This window comes from Malania oleifera, chromosome 5 (genome assembly GCF_029873635.1).
Source record: "Malania oleifera isolate guangnan ecotype guangnan chromosome 5, ASM2987363v1, whole genome shotgun sequence".
NCBI classification, from domain to species: Eukaryota; Viridiplantae; Streptophyta; class Magnoliopsida; order Santalales; family Ximeniaceae; genus Malania; species Malania oleifera.
In genome coordinates this window covers 17,207,987-17,224,609 of record NC_080421.1, presented here as the reverse complement: position 1 = coordinate 17,224,609, position 16,623 = coordinate 17,207,987, and the positions used below count along the sequence as shown (strand labels likewise).

General features: G+C 36.3%; 1 protein-coding gene across 7 annotated transcripts in view; it reads left to right on the top strand.

Annotated features, from left to right (window-relative positions):
* LOC131154866 (E3 ubiquitin-protein ligase MBR2-like) overlaps positions 1-15,318 on the top strand; it is a 32,477-nt gene extending 17,159 nt beyond the window's left edge. For all 7 annotated transcript variants that reach the window (XM_058107659.1, XM_058107664.1, XM_058107661.1 and 4 more), the window contains 4 exons: positions 6,239-6,289; positions 10,893-10,991; positions 11,062-11,196; positions 14,912-15,318. In XM_058107659.1, coding sequence (XP_057963642.1) covers positions 6,239-6,289; positions 10,893-10,991; positions 11,062-11,196; positions 14,912-15,043 — 417 coding nt within the window. In that variant the 3' untranslated portion in view covers positions 15,044-15,318. The remainder of the gene's footprint in view (positions 1-6,238; positions 6,290-10,892; positions 10,992-11,061; positions 11,197-14,911) is intronic.
* Positions 15,319-16,623: the final 1,305 nt, after the last annotated feature.

The window sequence follows — 16,623 nt, the reverse complement described above, 5'->3', positions numbered from 1 at the left end:
ATCTCGCAGTTTCTCAGCTGGATATAACTTTTGCAACAAGTGTTGTGAGTCAATTTCTAGATTCTCCGAGGACAAGTCATTGAGACGCAGTAATTCGCATCTTGAGAAATCTCAAAGGTGCATCCGAGAGAGGTATTTTATATCGTGATTAGGGTCACATTTATATCTGTGGATATATAGATGCAGATTGGGCTGGGTCACCTTCTGACCAAAGATCCACAACCAGGTATTGTATCTTGGTTGGTGGTAATTTGGCTTGTTGGAGGAGTAAGAAACAAACTATGGTGGCAAGACCAAGTGCTGAATCCGAATATAGAGCTAATATTCACACTGCTTGTGAACTTGTCTGGTTGAAGAACATGTTGGAGCAATTGGGTATTTCTCATTCTTAGCCTATGAAGTTGATGTGTGATAATCAAGTTGCTTTTCATATTCCCTCCAACCCGGTCTTTCATGAGTGGAGGAAGCACACTGAAGTTGATTGCCACTTTGTTTGGGAGAAACTTGTGCGGAAGCTCATTACTATCACTTATGTGAAGTCGGATATGTAGCTTGCTAATTTGTTTATCAAAGCTTTGGGGGGTGCTCGGGTTAAATTCATTTGTAACAAGCTAGAAGCATATGACATTTATGCTCCAGCTTGAGGGGGAGTGTTGGAGGTTATTTATGTCTTTTAGTATTATTATTATTATTATTATTAGTAAGTGTGCTAGTATGTTATTAATGAGAGTTAGTAAGGGCATTATTGTGATTAGAATTTATTTAATTTGTATTATAAATAGAGGGAGTGACCTATCTTCGAGTTAGGTCGTTCATTTTAATCAAATTTTAACAATCATAATCAATTTTCCCACTAAGCCAGTTGGAGACAACAACAATCCACTGGTCTTTGTAAGTCTGAAGCGAAGTAGTTGAATCTTTGAAGGCTTTCTTATTTTTTTCTTTCCAAGCACACCAAAAGATGGCGAGAGGGATGAGGTTTAAAGTCTTTTGCTTCTCCTTGGTGTCCCATTAGCCTTACTAAGCCCAAATCTCTCCTCCTACGGAATTTTCTGTAACATATTGTTGCCCAGTCAAGGTACAAGCCTAATTCCACAAGTTCTTTGTCTAGGGGCAGTGGAGAAGAATGTGGTTGACTAATTTTGTATTAGCCATACAAAGAAAACACCTGTTTGTGACTATAAGCCCTCTTTTCTGCAGATTTTTGAGGGCTAACATATTTCCATGTACAGACTCCCAAACAAAATAGGCAACCTTTGAAGGGGCTGTCGTCCTCCAAATGTGAATCCAAGGGGAGTTATTGCAATTTGTTCCCAATGACGAGAACTTCTTGTAGAAAGATTTAACAGTGAAATCTCCATTTTTGCCTAAAGCCCATTTTGGTTTGTTGGGGATGTTTTGGTGATAGAATTTGTAGAGAAGTCTTTAAAAGTTAGAGGGTGCATGAAGTTCCCAATCTGCTATGTTCCTAGTAAAAGAAAGCCTCAGAAAATTTGATTTGGAGATGATGACAGATGAGGGCATTTTTGTCACAAGCCAAGCTGTACATGGAAGGAAAGGCGGCTCTAAGATTATTGTTCTCACGCCACACATCGTGCCAAAAGTAAACATTGGCCCTACTCCCCGCTTGAAATGTTATAAATTGGAAAAAATCATCCTATCCTTTCATGATGAATTTCCATACTCCCACTCCATAGGGACCCCTTCTATTGTGAGTTGTCCAATCATTGTGCTCTAGCCCATACCTAGAGACAATAATATCCCACCAAAAGTGGTTTTTCTCCTTCATGAATCTCTATAACCACTTCTCGAGTAGGGCTTTATTGAAAGTAAGGAGAGATTTCAACCCCAAACGTCCTGAACAGGTGATACTTAAACTCCTCCCCTAAGCTTTCCCAAAGAAATCTTATTTGAATTCCCTCCAAGTTCTTAGTGACTCAAATCGGTAGGGGAAGGAGAGACATGAAGTAAATTGGAAGATTCATCAAAGTGCTCCTGATAAGGGTGAGTCTGCTTCCTTGTGATAAGAAATTTCTTTCAATCTTGCCAATCACCTTTCAAACTTATCAATAATAGGGTCACAGACTCATTTGTCTTTGAATTTGGCTCTGAGGGGTAGACTGAGGTAATTAATGTGAAAGGTTCCCACCTTGCAAGCCAAAATACCAGCGAGGAGGGTTCTCCTTGTGTTCTCTCTGATTGGAATAAGCTCACTTTTACCAAGGTTCACTTTTAAGCTTGAGACGGCCTAAAACCCTAATAAAATGCAATGGAGGTTGAGGATATGAGGGGGTTCATCTTCACAAAAAATGATAGTATCATTTGCGAGCAGAAGATGAGAAACGTCTTTTTGCCTTCCATTTCTGCCCACCTTGAGACCTCTAAAGACCCCTCTAGGAGCTTTCATCAACATGAGGCTAAGCACCTCCATAACCAAAATAAGCATAAAAGGGGAGAAGGGATCTCCTTGTCTCAAGCTTCTTAAGGAGTGCAAGAAATTGGAAGGGCAACCATTTATGAGCATTGAGAAGCTTGGGGTTTTGATGCATTGAGCAATCCAACGACACCATAGCTCCCTAAAGCCCATTTTCCAGAGGAGATAAAGAAGAAAGTTCTAGTTGACATGATCAAATGCTTTCTCCAGGTATCTAGTTGGCACACTATTCCCCTTTTCCCTCCTTCAGATTGATATCCACCTCCTCCTTAGCAATAAGGGCAGCATCCAAAATCTATCGTCCGACCACAAAGGCATGCTGATACTGATCAATGACTTCCGATATTGATTTTTTGAACTGCTCAGCTAGAACTTTAGCAATGATTTTATAAATGCTTCCCACCAAGCTAGTGGGGCTGAAATCCTTGATGTTAGCAGCCCCAACTTTTTTTTTTGGGAACAAGATTGACAATAGTATCGATGCAACTGATGAATTTTCTTGATCTATGGAACTCCTCGAACACTTAATATGTCATGCTTGAGGAGGCTCCATTTAGCCTGAAAGAAAGCCAAGGAGAAACCATATGGTCCGGTGCTTTCCTTGTTATGCATGCTTGAATACACATATCTACGTTATATTGCAGTATTGGTGGAATTGATGAGGAGTCTTGGTCATACAGCATCATTTTCCACCTCCGTGATGCTTGCGTGATTATTTTTTAATCTTGAATTGTGAGATTTGGTACTACATATCCTTTCTGGTATTGTATGTAAAAGTTTTTACTTCTTTTGTAGCATTTCAATGAAGAATTTCCAGGCACTTGTAAGTTTTCTTTTTCCCCTGTAGATTGGGACAAAGAGTCTGTTTTTTGTTTTTTGGTTTTTTTCCAAATTGATTCACTATTTCTGTCAGTTCGTGTTGATCATTCTGTGTGCATGTCCAAAATTATACATGTTTTCCTCATTGTCATATTATTTTTATTTTTTAATTTTTGGGATAGTGAAAACGATTTTATTAAGATAAAAAATATTTTTGGATAAAATATAATTTTATTAAAGCAAAAAGCAAAGTACAAAATAGAGGACAAGGACTCCTCCCTACACAACAAAAAAAGAGAAAAAAAAAAAAACTATAAGCTACTAAAGGAATCAGGATCAACAATACAAGTATTAATTACAAGAGCGCTGCCCTCCAATCTCTTGTGAGGTCGGACAGTGTTAATCCCCTAAAAAACCGAGAGTGCACCGAAAGGGATGCAAGGAAAGGGCCTTTAAAAATCCTAGCATTCCTCTCAATCCACTGGGCCCAAAGGATGGTGAAGACAGTCGCAGACCTAAGAGCTTTTCTATTTCTATTCTTTTCAAAACCCAGAAGTTGACCAGTAACAAGTTTCCAACCTTTCTTGGAGCCACTCATTGATTCCCCAGACCCCTGCAAGAGAAAAAGGGCATTCCTGAGCTCCAACGCCTACCCTGCAATGCACAAAAAGATGGACATATTTTTCGTTGCTTGCATAACACATGAAACACATGTTAGGACCGAGAGGTTTATTGGGCCTTCTCCTCTGAAGCAAATCCTGTGTGTTAATCCTTTCCAGGATCACAGTCCAACCAAAAGCTCGAATCTTCCCAGGGAAAATAAACTAGAGGAGTGAACTCAAGATTAAATAAAAAAAGAAAAATAAAAAAACAATTAATTCGAAAAGACTTTCCCCGAACTCTTACCATAATTTATAGATCACCCTAAAGTGTTGAATCTCAACCACATCTTATCACTAATATCTTAAGAGCTTCAATATCCTTATTAGCTGGGTATTATGGGAGAGAGCTAGGTAGTCCTTCGGTGAAGACTTATTAGCTGCATCTTTTGCAGGCTTTGGTAGAAAGAAGGATAGGGCAGCATTATGGAAGTGTGGTATTTTTGCGGTTTTATGGGGATTATGGATGAAGCGTAATGCTCAGATATGTTCCGGGAAAAAATTAAATTGGGTGATGATTTGGGGAATAATTCAGTACATGGCCTCACTGTGGTGTTGGTAATGGATTTTTTCAGAGGAGCAAGTTTTCAGGAGTTTCAAAGAGATTGGAGGAACATGCTGACTTGTTGATCTCCTCCCTTCGCTGTTTTCAATTGTTTATTTCTGGATTGTCCCAGTTTTTATCAGGAGATGTCTCATTCTTCCTCTTGTAAATGCTTTATCTATTAATGAAATCTTCTTTTGTTATCCAAAAATAAAATCCTTATCGTTTAAATCCAGCTCTAGAGCAATGTTCTAAATATTGGTGCATTGCAGTTGTATTGGTTGCTATGCAATGGTATTGGAGGCTTCTAAGACAGTTAGAGGGTGATAACTGGGAGGACCATTGATTCACAACATATTGACCAGTATGGTCCATTATGGATAGCTACTGGCCACCGCGTTATCAGAGTGGTTGCCAATGACGTAAAATCCTTATCATTTAATTCCAGCTCTAGAGCAATGTTCTAAATATTGGTGCGTTGCAGTTGTATTGGTTGCTATGCAATATATTTGGAGGCTTCTAAGACAGTTACAGGGTGATAACTTGGAGAGCCATTGATTCACAACCGTATTGACCAGTATGGTCCATTATGGATAGCAGCTACTGGCCACTGCGTTATCAGAGTGGTTGTCAATGACTGAAATACTATTTTGAGTCCCTTTGGCATTATTTTCACTCTTTTCCCAATATTGAAGCTTGGAAACTCAATTTTAAGCGGGTTTGTTTTAACTAGAAATTTTTCTTCTAAAAAATCATTTTTAGGTTTGTTTATTTTGATAATATATGCATTACTTTAATAACTAGGATTCAAATAAACTGAACTTTTTTTCTTATTGAAATAACATACATATTTGCATATGTAAATTCTTTCAATTTTTTTTTTATGAATTTTTTTTTGTATTTTATTACACCTAATTTTGAGACGGAAACACACACTATTGATGTGCATTTATTTCTTGTTTCAAATATGAACACTCAATTTTTTATTTTGTTATATTTATGGTCTCGTAGTTTAATTCCCTAACAATCAATAAGGTAGTAAGAAGTTGCAAATGCATGCTTCTTGACAATAGCAAGAAATCAGATAACAAGTAATACTGTTATATGTAGATTGATTTAAATTTATTAAGAATCATTTAAAGCATTATTATGTTGGGTCTGATACATAACATGTGAATCTTTAGGTTTTTAAGAAGTTCGGTGACAAATGAAGGAATCCAAGGATGCAGTGTCCATTACATGTGACATGACATCCATGATGACCGCAACTGTTACACATCCCATCACTGTTTTTTAAGACAATGCTCCAGAGAGATGGGACTTGGGAGTAATTTGATTACCCTTAGATATTATTCCCTTCGTTGCTAAAATAGTAACCTCTCACAATTCTTCCTTCGGCTTTTTGATCTGTGAATTTACGCAATGAAGGTTACCATATTGTATGATCCTATAATAAACCATTATTACAGCCAAAATAACTGTCAAACTCACTTCTCTCATCTGCTTTATCACCTTGTTGTTGGTTGGATTTTATTTTGTGTTATTTGCGCTGCACCATTTTGCCTAAATATGATCATGCTGATTGTGAATTCCGAGCATTGGAGCTACTATATTGTGGAAAGCAACAAACATTTTGAAATTCCATGTCTTGCCAAGCATCATTTAGATTTTGGCTTCATTGTGGTGACAGTGGATGTCATTTTATTTGTGGGTTTAGAACTGGTAGCAGAAGGTTTTGTGGCAAATAGCAGGACTAACAATGTGTTCTTCTTCATGTTACAGATTCGTCAAGTATTGAGTGCCATGCGGAGAGGAGAGCATTTACGAGCTGAGGTTTGATTTGGAATTCTATGATGATTCATATGTGAAATCCGTGATGCATGCTGTGTTTCAATGCTTTGTACTTAGCATTCTAGGGCTGAAATTATATGAGGAAGAGTAAAGAGAATTGCAGCCTAGGAGAGGAAAAGAAACAAAAAAAAGAAGGAAAAGAATTATGGAATACGATAAAAGAACTAACAGAATCTAATTAAGAAAACCCTTTTATAAACCTCTACCATCATAATTCACCTAACCTTTTGCTAATTCCCTCTAGCCTTTCTTCACCTTCCTTTTGCCACCATCCAGGTGAATTTCATTTCCTGCACGACCAGACATCCATAATCTCATCTTATCTAATAGATATCCTTTCAGGAAGCATTTGGTCCACAGTTGGAATCGGAATCAGAATCAGAATTCACAGGAATTGGAAACGGAATGTCAGATTCCTCTCTCACGTTTGGTTCGACACAGAATCAAAATCAAAATTATATTATAGTGTTTAGTATATATAGACCTAGGAATTGGAAATGAGTCTAGTTAATATAAATTTTTTTTTCAATTAATTTAATATGAAATAAAAATATTGTAAATATATAAGTATTATATAATATTATTTTATTAAGCCATACAGTAAATAATTTTTTTAATAAAATCATTTTGATAATCTTGGATGTGATCATACTTCGCGTATTATATTTTATCATATTTATTATTATTTTTTAACTATATTATTAATATTATATTTTGTCTTGTATTTTATAAGTATTATATTTTAATATGTAATTTGTTAAATTTAAATAAAAATCTCATATACTATAACACTATAACATAATTTATTATTTAATATAAAATAATAATATAATAAAATAACCACCATAACATTATATTTTATTACACAATAATATTTTATTATTTTTGTATGTTATATAATTAGTAAAATTTACTATTATATATTTGTATTAATGACATTAATAATGTTAATTTTATCTTATTTTAAGGTTATGCATAATAATATAATAAATAATCATACTACAATACATCATAATATTTTATAATTTAATACTATTCTATTACTTTTTATGTGTTATAATATTATTATATATAATATGAATATTAATAATAGTGGGTAAAATACTTTATATTATAATATATAATATATTATAATATATATTTATATTTAATGATGTCATAATATTACTATTATTTTTTAGATTTGTAGAATATATATTATATTAATATTATTTTTTGTATTTATGTAATATATATTTTATAATATTATATATAATATTAAATTATAATCTATATGTTTGTTTATATTGCATATATAATAGTATTATATTTTTTGCCTAATCTATATCATTATTAAATTTTATTATTATATATTTATAATTGATGATAATAATAATAAATATTTTATTTTATTTTGTTTTATTTTTTAGATTTTAAATAATAATATAATAAATCAATAATCATACCATAATTGTATCGTAATATTTTAACATCTAGTAGTGTTCTATTAATTTTTATATGTTATAATATTATTATATATGCTAAAAATATTAATAATGATGGTTTAATATTTATTTTAAATATATAATAATATTTTGAATATTAATGATGATATCATAATTTTAATATTTTTTTAAAATTTATGTAATGTATATTATATTATATAATATAAATTATCATATTATAATAAATACTGTATTTTTGGGAATCAAAATTTGATTCTAGAGTAAAAGTCAGGAATCAAAATGTAAGCAAAAGTGGGAAATCCCATTCCTACATGAAATGGGAATCGGAATAAGATTACCATAAAATAAACGTTAGGAATGGGAACCAACCATTCTAATTCCGATTCCTAGAGTTAACCCAATTACCAAACACCAGCTCAATTGATTTTCTCCAAAGGAATTGGCAAAACCCCACCTGAACATTGGTGCTCTTTATCCATTCCATCTTCCTCAAGAATAGGAAAACCTTCTAAACCCTCCATCTGAGATGGTGGCACATATGATAGATACCCAAAATTTATCCAATAACAAACTGTCATCACATGCAAACTCACTGGCGACATCACTTTCATCCTCCGACATACCTCCCCAATAATTTTTCTCCTTACCCTTTTCAGCTAAATCCCTATTTTGACCATTAAAATTCACCTGCCTCTCTGTCTGCCGAGAACAAACCTTATTGTCCCTTGCGTTGTGGCAAATATTTCCCCCTACTCCACTGATTTCCCAAAGCTCCAAATATTAGCCTGAACATTATCACCAGCAATTACCTGAGCCTTGGCATCCGAATCCCTGTTAATAGATATTGAAGGATGTTAATTATTTGGTGGCAATGTTTTCTTACCCCTGGTTTGGTGCCACTTGAGTGAGTCAAAAGAGCTTGCCCTTCCGTCTTTCCCCAACCTCTGCCTACCGAAACCCATGGATCTATTGTCCCTTGCTTGTGAAGATTTAAGTGAAACCTTCTCCAATTGCCAAAGAACTCTCTTGCAGAATTTGATTAACCATTTTTCTGCAAAGCCTGAGGAACCACCCTGTTCATCTGCAATTTTTGACCAAGAGACTTGCTCATATCTTGGGCCTGCCCATCAAACGTATCTGATTCCCTTTGAAAGCCTAAAGTCTGGCCCAACTCTCTTAAGTCCCTCTATCTGGTCCTTTTTAAGTTAAAATTTTGTAGACAGACCAAGGGCAGAATCACCTGTGCACCATCGTTTATTAACAAGGTCCTATATGGTCCATCACTTGTTACCACCAGCATGCCCAAGCCTGAGACTGCCCAGCCTGTCTCCTCCCTTCCCCCTTGCAAACTAGCTAGCCCTAAATTCTCCAGTGCAGCTGTCTCTTTTCTATTCATTGCCACACACATGCTAATCTCTGCTGTTGGCTTGGGAAACTGATCTAAAAGAAGCCATTTTTTTCACCATGCAAAGCACAAACGACTAGTTATCCTCCCTCACATTATCTGACCCCATCAGAACATCCTTTCAACATTTTGGTGAATTTCCTTCGATTCTGGAATGCTCGCCCTCTGCTGTCGTACTAACCCTTGTAGCCCATCCACAAATTCTTCAGCTAAGCCCTTGCAGACACCCTGGTATGAAAATCAAATAGCCCTTGCCTCTAGAAATAAAAACCATTTCTAGAAATGTTCCAGCTCGAGTTGGTCTAATTACACCAGATACTCATATTGATCTATCCTTTTCCTGTGAATGAAGCTCTCAAAACAGTCCCAGCTCGAGGTCTCACTTTGAACAATCCACCGAATGGCTGACAATGGCATTTTCACCTACTGATTCCAAATCTGATTCCTCTCACATATATGACTCTCTGAGTTTCTCTAGCCTCAGATTGATGGTTCCTTTCGATCTGGATTGCTTCTGTAGAGGATTTCTTTCCATCAACATGAGATGTCATATCCCTTGACGAGAGATCAATGGGGCATCTTCACTTTGTCGTAGGCTCAGCATTGAGAGAGAGAGAGAGAGAGAGAGAGAGAGAGAGAGAGAGAGAGAGACCAGGGCTGGTTTACTGCACTTTGATGACATTGTAGTTGGCTTTGTTCATACTTCGTAAAGTCTCAAATTCTTGATTTGTTTTCTTTTCATCTTATCTAAGTTATCTTCTGGGGTCTCCAAAAGTGGATATGTTTCAAGGATGAATTTCTGCGTCTCCATAGTTCTTTAGGAAAAAAATTGTTTGCATCTGTTGAACTACGCTTTTTCCCTGATAATAGACAGGGTAGAAGTTGTAAGTGCAGTGAAAATTATCATCTTGGAAAATACATTCTTCATGGCAGTAGCCTACAATAGTTTCATATGCGGGAATACATTTGCTTCTCTATGCCCTGGACAAATGTGGCTGAGGCACTACAAGTCTTCAATGTTTCATAAACCTCTTTGAATTATCTCCTAAAATTACATATTTTTGAAGAAAAGAATAAGGAACTTATTTAGCTGCTCCTCAGACTTTAGTTGGTTGGTTTGTTTGTAGAATTACCGCATTTAACTTTAATATCATCTTAGCAATAATCTCCTCTGTGAAAAAAGGGAGTCCAAGCACATTTTAAATGTATTCTTGATATTTCGAAGGTTTTTTCTTTAGATGCTGTGTTTCCATAGGCCGTAATCTGGCTTCTTGTGAAGGCAAACCATGCTCAATTTTGAGGCTAGAAAGTAGGATCATGTTTTTCTGCTTGTGCGCCCTACATTTCTGTGATACTGCATATTAGTACATTTCCTGTGTGTGGGCTCATGCACTGCGTACTAGATAACATAAACAAAAGTATTGGAACCCAATTGTATATATGACCCAAATGTATAGGAGCCTATATGGTACTATCTGATCTGTGTACTTCTTTTACTTCAATGCCATTTTGAATATATTTCCAGCCCTTGCTTCGAATGCTTTAAGTTGCTAGTTTATATAATTTAGTGACAATCAGTTAATTAGTTGAACTGCTTTATCAATCCTGTGGCAAGCACCTCCTTTGGCTCAATGGGGGGGCCGCCTTAATCTGGAGATTTTCCTAGCATTTTGCTTTGTCAATGTCGAAGGGGTTGATTGTGTCTAACATTTTAACCTGCATATGTTTCTGTCAGGATTATATGCTCTTTGATCCATTCATATATCATGGGATGTCTGATTTGCATGATAGGCACCGAGATATGCGGCTTGATGTGGATAATATGACTTATGAGGTAAAAAATGAATCTCTATCTCCAGTTTATATGAAAGATTGTTTCCCTTGTATAATGTTTGGAATTTCAGGAGTTGCTGGCCCTGGAAGAACGCATTGGGGATGTGAAAACTGGGCTGAGTGAGGAAACTATTTTGAAACTTATGAAACAGAGAAAATTAATCATAGGATCCCCAAGAGAGTTGGAGCCATGCTGCATTTGTCAGGTAAGAGCTTCCTTTTATCCTCCTCCTTTAACAGTTCAGTAAGAGGAAATCTTCACTTGAAAGTCCTAAATGTGGAGAAACATATATGTTAGTCATACTGAGAGAAGATACTGTTGATAAGATTTATGAAAGTATCACCCCGCCAAAAAAAAAAAAAGAACTGTTGCCTGAAAATTTAGTGTGTGAAACCATTTCTCTTTCAAAAGAGCACTTAAATTTCTACCTTTCCAAATAACCCAGAACCAGGTTAATGGAATAGCTTTCCATCAAGCATTATGGATGTACTCCCTCTTTAAGCTATAAGTTTGTCTATAAGACTACAACCCTATTTTTTTTTTTTTTTGATAATAGAAGAAGAATTCATTAATAGAATAAGAATATACATCTAGGAGAATAAGACATCTCCTTGACAAGGTATGGAAAATCCAGATAAACAACACAAAAGGACAACCTACAGACTAAAGAACAAAAGAGAAAAACCATCTTGAGCTAACACTCCAACACGTAACACCAATCACGCTGAATATCGGAAAAGCTCGCCCACTTAAAATTTCCTTGTCCCACACACCAAAGAGAAGCCAAATAATGTATCTTTTCCCTCATCTTTTATCACCTAATGCATTTCTCCTTTCTTAAATTTTTAATATTTAAAACTCTTTCTGAAGTTATCTCCCAAGCCAGGAAGGATACTTTAGGACTCAGCTTTGAGTTGGTTTTACAAGGAAAAAAGCCCTACCATTAAATGGATCTGTCTGTAATAAGACTTGACAGCTGACAGAATGCTCCCTATTTTTATAGCTCTTTCCTTACTTTCTTCTGTCTACCAATTGCACTACATAATGAGAGTTGAATGATTTCATGATGTTTTCCATTTCCCAGTCCACAGGTTGACTACCAGAAACTGTACCTAAGATGCTTGTTTCCCGCACAACACTAGGCAATTGCTTACCTGGTCAGCCATTGGAAGCTGAAAAAAGAAAAACAAAGCGAATGGAATTTTTCCTTTACAGGGGAATCTCTAGAGCAAACATTTGCTCCAAAAAAGAGGCTGTTTAGAATTTCAAAGAAATATGCTCATTATTATTCTTGTATACCTTGCCATTCAACTCCCAGAGATTGTCTTCTCAAGCATGAATCTCCAAATCCACGTGCTTGATGACTTATTTTTTTTGGTTCGGCTTTTAACACCCAAACTTTTCATCTGGATGGGAATGGTGATGCTGCCCACCTTTACTCAATGAATACTTGAAAACATCACTCACCCACGGAAATAGAATTTCATCTTTTTGGAATGCATTTTATTCTCCTTGACACTGCAAAAGTGCAAATGAAGCCAGGAAAAGAGATGAAATAAATCAATGAGTCAGAAGGATTTCTTATTGTATGGAATCTCGACCTTGCAAGCCTTCTCTTGAAATTCTCAAAAACCAGTTCCCAAATTACTCTCCTCTTATAATTTGCTCCCAAAGGTATGCCTAAGGGATTGGTATGGATTTCATTCTGCACTCTAAAATCATAGCTAGCGAGGGAATATCCTTCTCCGCCTCAACTGGAATATTTCAGTTGTTTCCAGGTTCACTTTTAAGCCTGGCACCTCTGCAAGAGCTACTAAAAGAATGCATCCAAGTTTCAAGATCTAATCTGTTTTACTTCACCCAAAAATTATGTGTCATCCACAAAAGGGGAGGAGACATACTTGTCTGTTATGCACTGTGCAGAGCTTGAAACTTTTTGCTAACAGAGCCTCTCCTGCTGTCTTCAGCATTTACTCTATGCATCCATTACTAGGATGAACAGGAGAGGTGTCAAGCCAGTTGGGAAGCTGGTTTTCTGCACATAAAATCTGGTGTTGGAGGTGCACCTTCTTGTCCCACCTTCCACATGTCCCCAAATCCCACATGATCTACAAAAAGAACATCCAATTTGTATGGTGGGAAGCCTTTGCAGATCCAATTTACACAATAGCTAAGCCTTTGCAACTTATTCCCAGTTGCCGGTGATGGTAACGGCCAAAACCAACCTTCCTCCGCAAAATCTTGCCGACTTAGCCTACCTTCTGAGAACCTTCTTTAGCCTTCCTGCTAAAACTTTAGCCTCTAGCTTGTAGAATCTCCACACAATGGAGTAGGATTATAGTGTGCTGTTTTTTTACAATTAGTGCTATGGATGAGGCATTTAAACTAGCTAGAAATTCACCATGGGTATGGAAGTCCTTAAACCCGGGATATCCTCTCATCTCTTGCTGATTGTTCTAGAAAAAAAGGCTCTCATTCATATCATCCAGGTCAGGTGATTTATCACTTTTTAACCCAGTACTTATGATTTCTTCTTTGTGAAAAGAAGACTCCAATCTCTGAGCTGTCTCCCCATCTAAAGCATCAAATTGGATACTGCCTCCTTGAGGTTTGTAGCTGGTGCTCTCGTTTCCTAGAAAGACTGCACCCATTGGTATCTTTCTCTTTTGAGAGAGTCATCCCATTAATTTCGCTGGATCTATAGAGTTGAATCTCTTGTGAGGCATTGGCCATTCTGTGTAAAATACTTTTGTGTTCTTATCTTCTTCAAGTCGAAAGTCTCTTGATTTCTACTTCCTGGAGCCTCAACCTCAATTGTCTAGCTCCCTTCTGATCTTAGATCTCTTTTCTTCTCTTCCTTTGAAATGTCATCGTCTTTCTTTGTGTTATCAAGCCTACCAAATCTCGACTCCAAGGTGTGGATAGAGAAGCAGATAGATGATCAGTCCTCACCATCATAGACGAGTCTTCAAATATTCTGGACTTGAATGTTGATTATTCTAATGGCAATCAATTTGATACTCCATTGGGTTTCTGTATTACTGTAGTGTCTATCTCATACTCGATCCCATTTTCTCACAACTTAAGTTGGATTGTGCAAAATCTCTAAATTTGGCCACACTGAGTCCTGCTTTGAATAAATTTATGAATTCATTATAATCAGAACGGTTAATTCTTGTTGGTTCCTGACCAATGTTCTCTGAAGGCAACTGTCAGGCAGGTCGATTCCCCACTTTTAGCCTAAGGGGCAGTTCCTCTGAGAACTTAACAGTCAACTTTGATCGTCAGATGATCTAGTTCCTGCTCAAAATTTCTGAACTGATTCAAACTCCTTCCCAACTGGAAGGATTTTGATGCTTCTTAGCCACCTCTCCATTTATCTGGGCAAAAAGCTGAACATCAAGCTTTTAGCCTCTGGAGTCCTAAAGTTTTTTTATTTCCCTGAAGCTCGTATGACCACATCAGTTAAATAAGTAGTCTTCATGAAGTAGAACAGAATGTTGCTTTGGAGAGGCGCCTTTTTTGGTACGAAAACACATATTGCCTAGCCGCTGTGCACCATTCCTCGATGGCTTGATGCGATGCACTCCATTGCCTGCAAAGTAATTCAAACCATCCTCGTGTAACCTCAAAGTCTTCTCTGTAAGTAGCGGAAATCTCTTTATTGCAGAAATTTGTCCACATCCCTTCCTTGTGTCTAACCTCTGTGGGTCTAGCCCATAAGTTGCCAAAATGTTCTTGTGCAGCAAGAGCTTCCTGCATCCTTGTAGGGCATGGGATGAAAATATTACGGAAAGATGACCTCTGCATTTACTTGCAAATAAAAAAGAAAGAAAGAAAGAAAGATAGGTGCTGCATTTAACGGCTGAATTTGGGTGGTTTATTAATTTAACTGTTCTTGTTTTGACCTTAATTGGCAGGAGGAATATGCTGCTGGAGATGATCTCGGGACACTGGTTTGCGGGCATGATTTCCACACCAATTGCATTAAGCAGTGGCTGATGCTGAAGAATCTATGCCCCATATGTAAAACGACAGCGTTGATTACATGAGAGGGAAGACCGTTATTTTCCTATCCTGAAAATACTATCTTGTTGATAGATCATTAAACCCTACATGATGGACAATATCTTATTTCTTTCATCTGAAACTGGTTTTTCCTTGCTCATGAGCTGTGTGGTTCGTGAAGATGGGAACTTCCAGCTGTTAAAGAAAAAGCCGGAAAAATGTAACCGGAATTGTTTAAAGTCATTGTCTGAAACAGAGCCATTGGATTATTTAAATTTTCTATGATAAATGGGCAAAATATTAGTAATATTTATGGACATTATCTGGCCTCTAATTGGAACGATGCTTTTGCTTGCTTGCCTGTATTTGCCACTGAAAGATTTCCTTTCCCCACCCCCTACCCTCCAAGTCCGATGCTACTATAGTTATATATGTAACCTGTAAGCAGTGTATTTGACTTCCATCCTTTGTGGAATTAGCCTAAAATGTCGGATTTGCTATCCTAATGCCAAAAGCTTTCGATAAAGCCTTTCCTAAGTGTCATATTAACTTTAAGATTTTAACGATATATGGTGTACCTTCATATTGTATGACACTAACCTTATCTTGGAGAGATTAAATTTAAATTTGTATTGAATTTGGATAAAGTCTAATATAAAATTATACAGAAATTTTTCAGATTCAAATTTATGCTTCCTATTGCAATGGTAAGGTTATATTTCATTTGTGAAGTTTATATTTTTGAAATAACTGGTGTTACCATTTAAGTAAATGACAGTATGTTTCCTGTAAGTAGTTTTTTAGAGTGAATTAAAAGCTTAATCGCTGTGGAAGTGTTGTAGAATTTAAACTGTTAGTTCAGAAACGTAGGATATCCCATCAAATCAGCAATGTCTTCCAAGATGCAGGATATACAGTCAGACATCATAAAGGAGAAACAAAAAAGGAAAGTGAAGGGAAAAAAAAAAAAAAAAATGGAAGTAAGGTGAGGGGGAGAGAGAGATATTAGAGACAGAGAGAAGGAGAACGGGAGAGGGAAGGGAACTGATAAGGTGATGTAGAGACTATGACTAGTGTGTTTGTGTGAATATTTTGAGAGGTCTCTTATAATATTAGCGAAGTATATTTATATCCCCTATTCCACTAATTCAAACTTTGGTTCGAAGTAATTTTCCATGGAACCTTGGCTTTGACTAGGTTTGAGCCCTTCTCTTCTTATCAAACTCCCTTTACATTGATAAATGCGTCATCTTAATTTCGACCTTCCTTGCAAATCGATTTTATTCAACTTCTCTTTTTGAGGTTAACTTTATTTGGAATGTGGTATGTGGCTATTATTTGGCTACACATTAGGTCTTTAGGAGTGCACAAAAAATTGCACAAGCAAAATCTAAAACTTTTTATGGATGCAAAGCCAATAATATATAGGGGATAATTATTAGCAAATTTAATCATGGGGATGTCTATCCCGTTCATACATATTTCATCTTACTCCTGGGAATAGTCATTTCATAAATCAAACTTAACTAAACTTACGATCCTTAAAACAAAAAGAAATAAGTTGAGAAAAGGAAGTTGCGCATGTAAAAATTTGGGTTATTCTATTCACCATAGAATAAGAAAA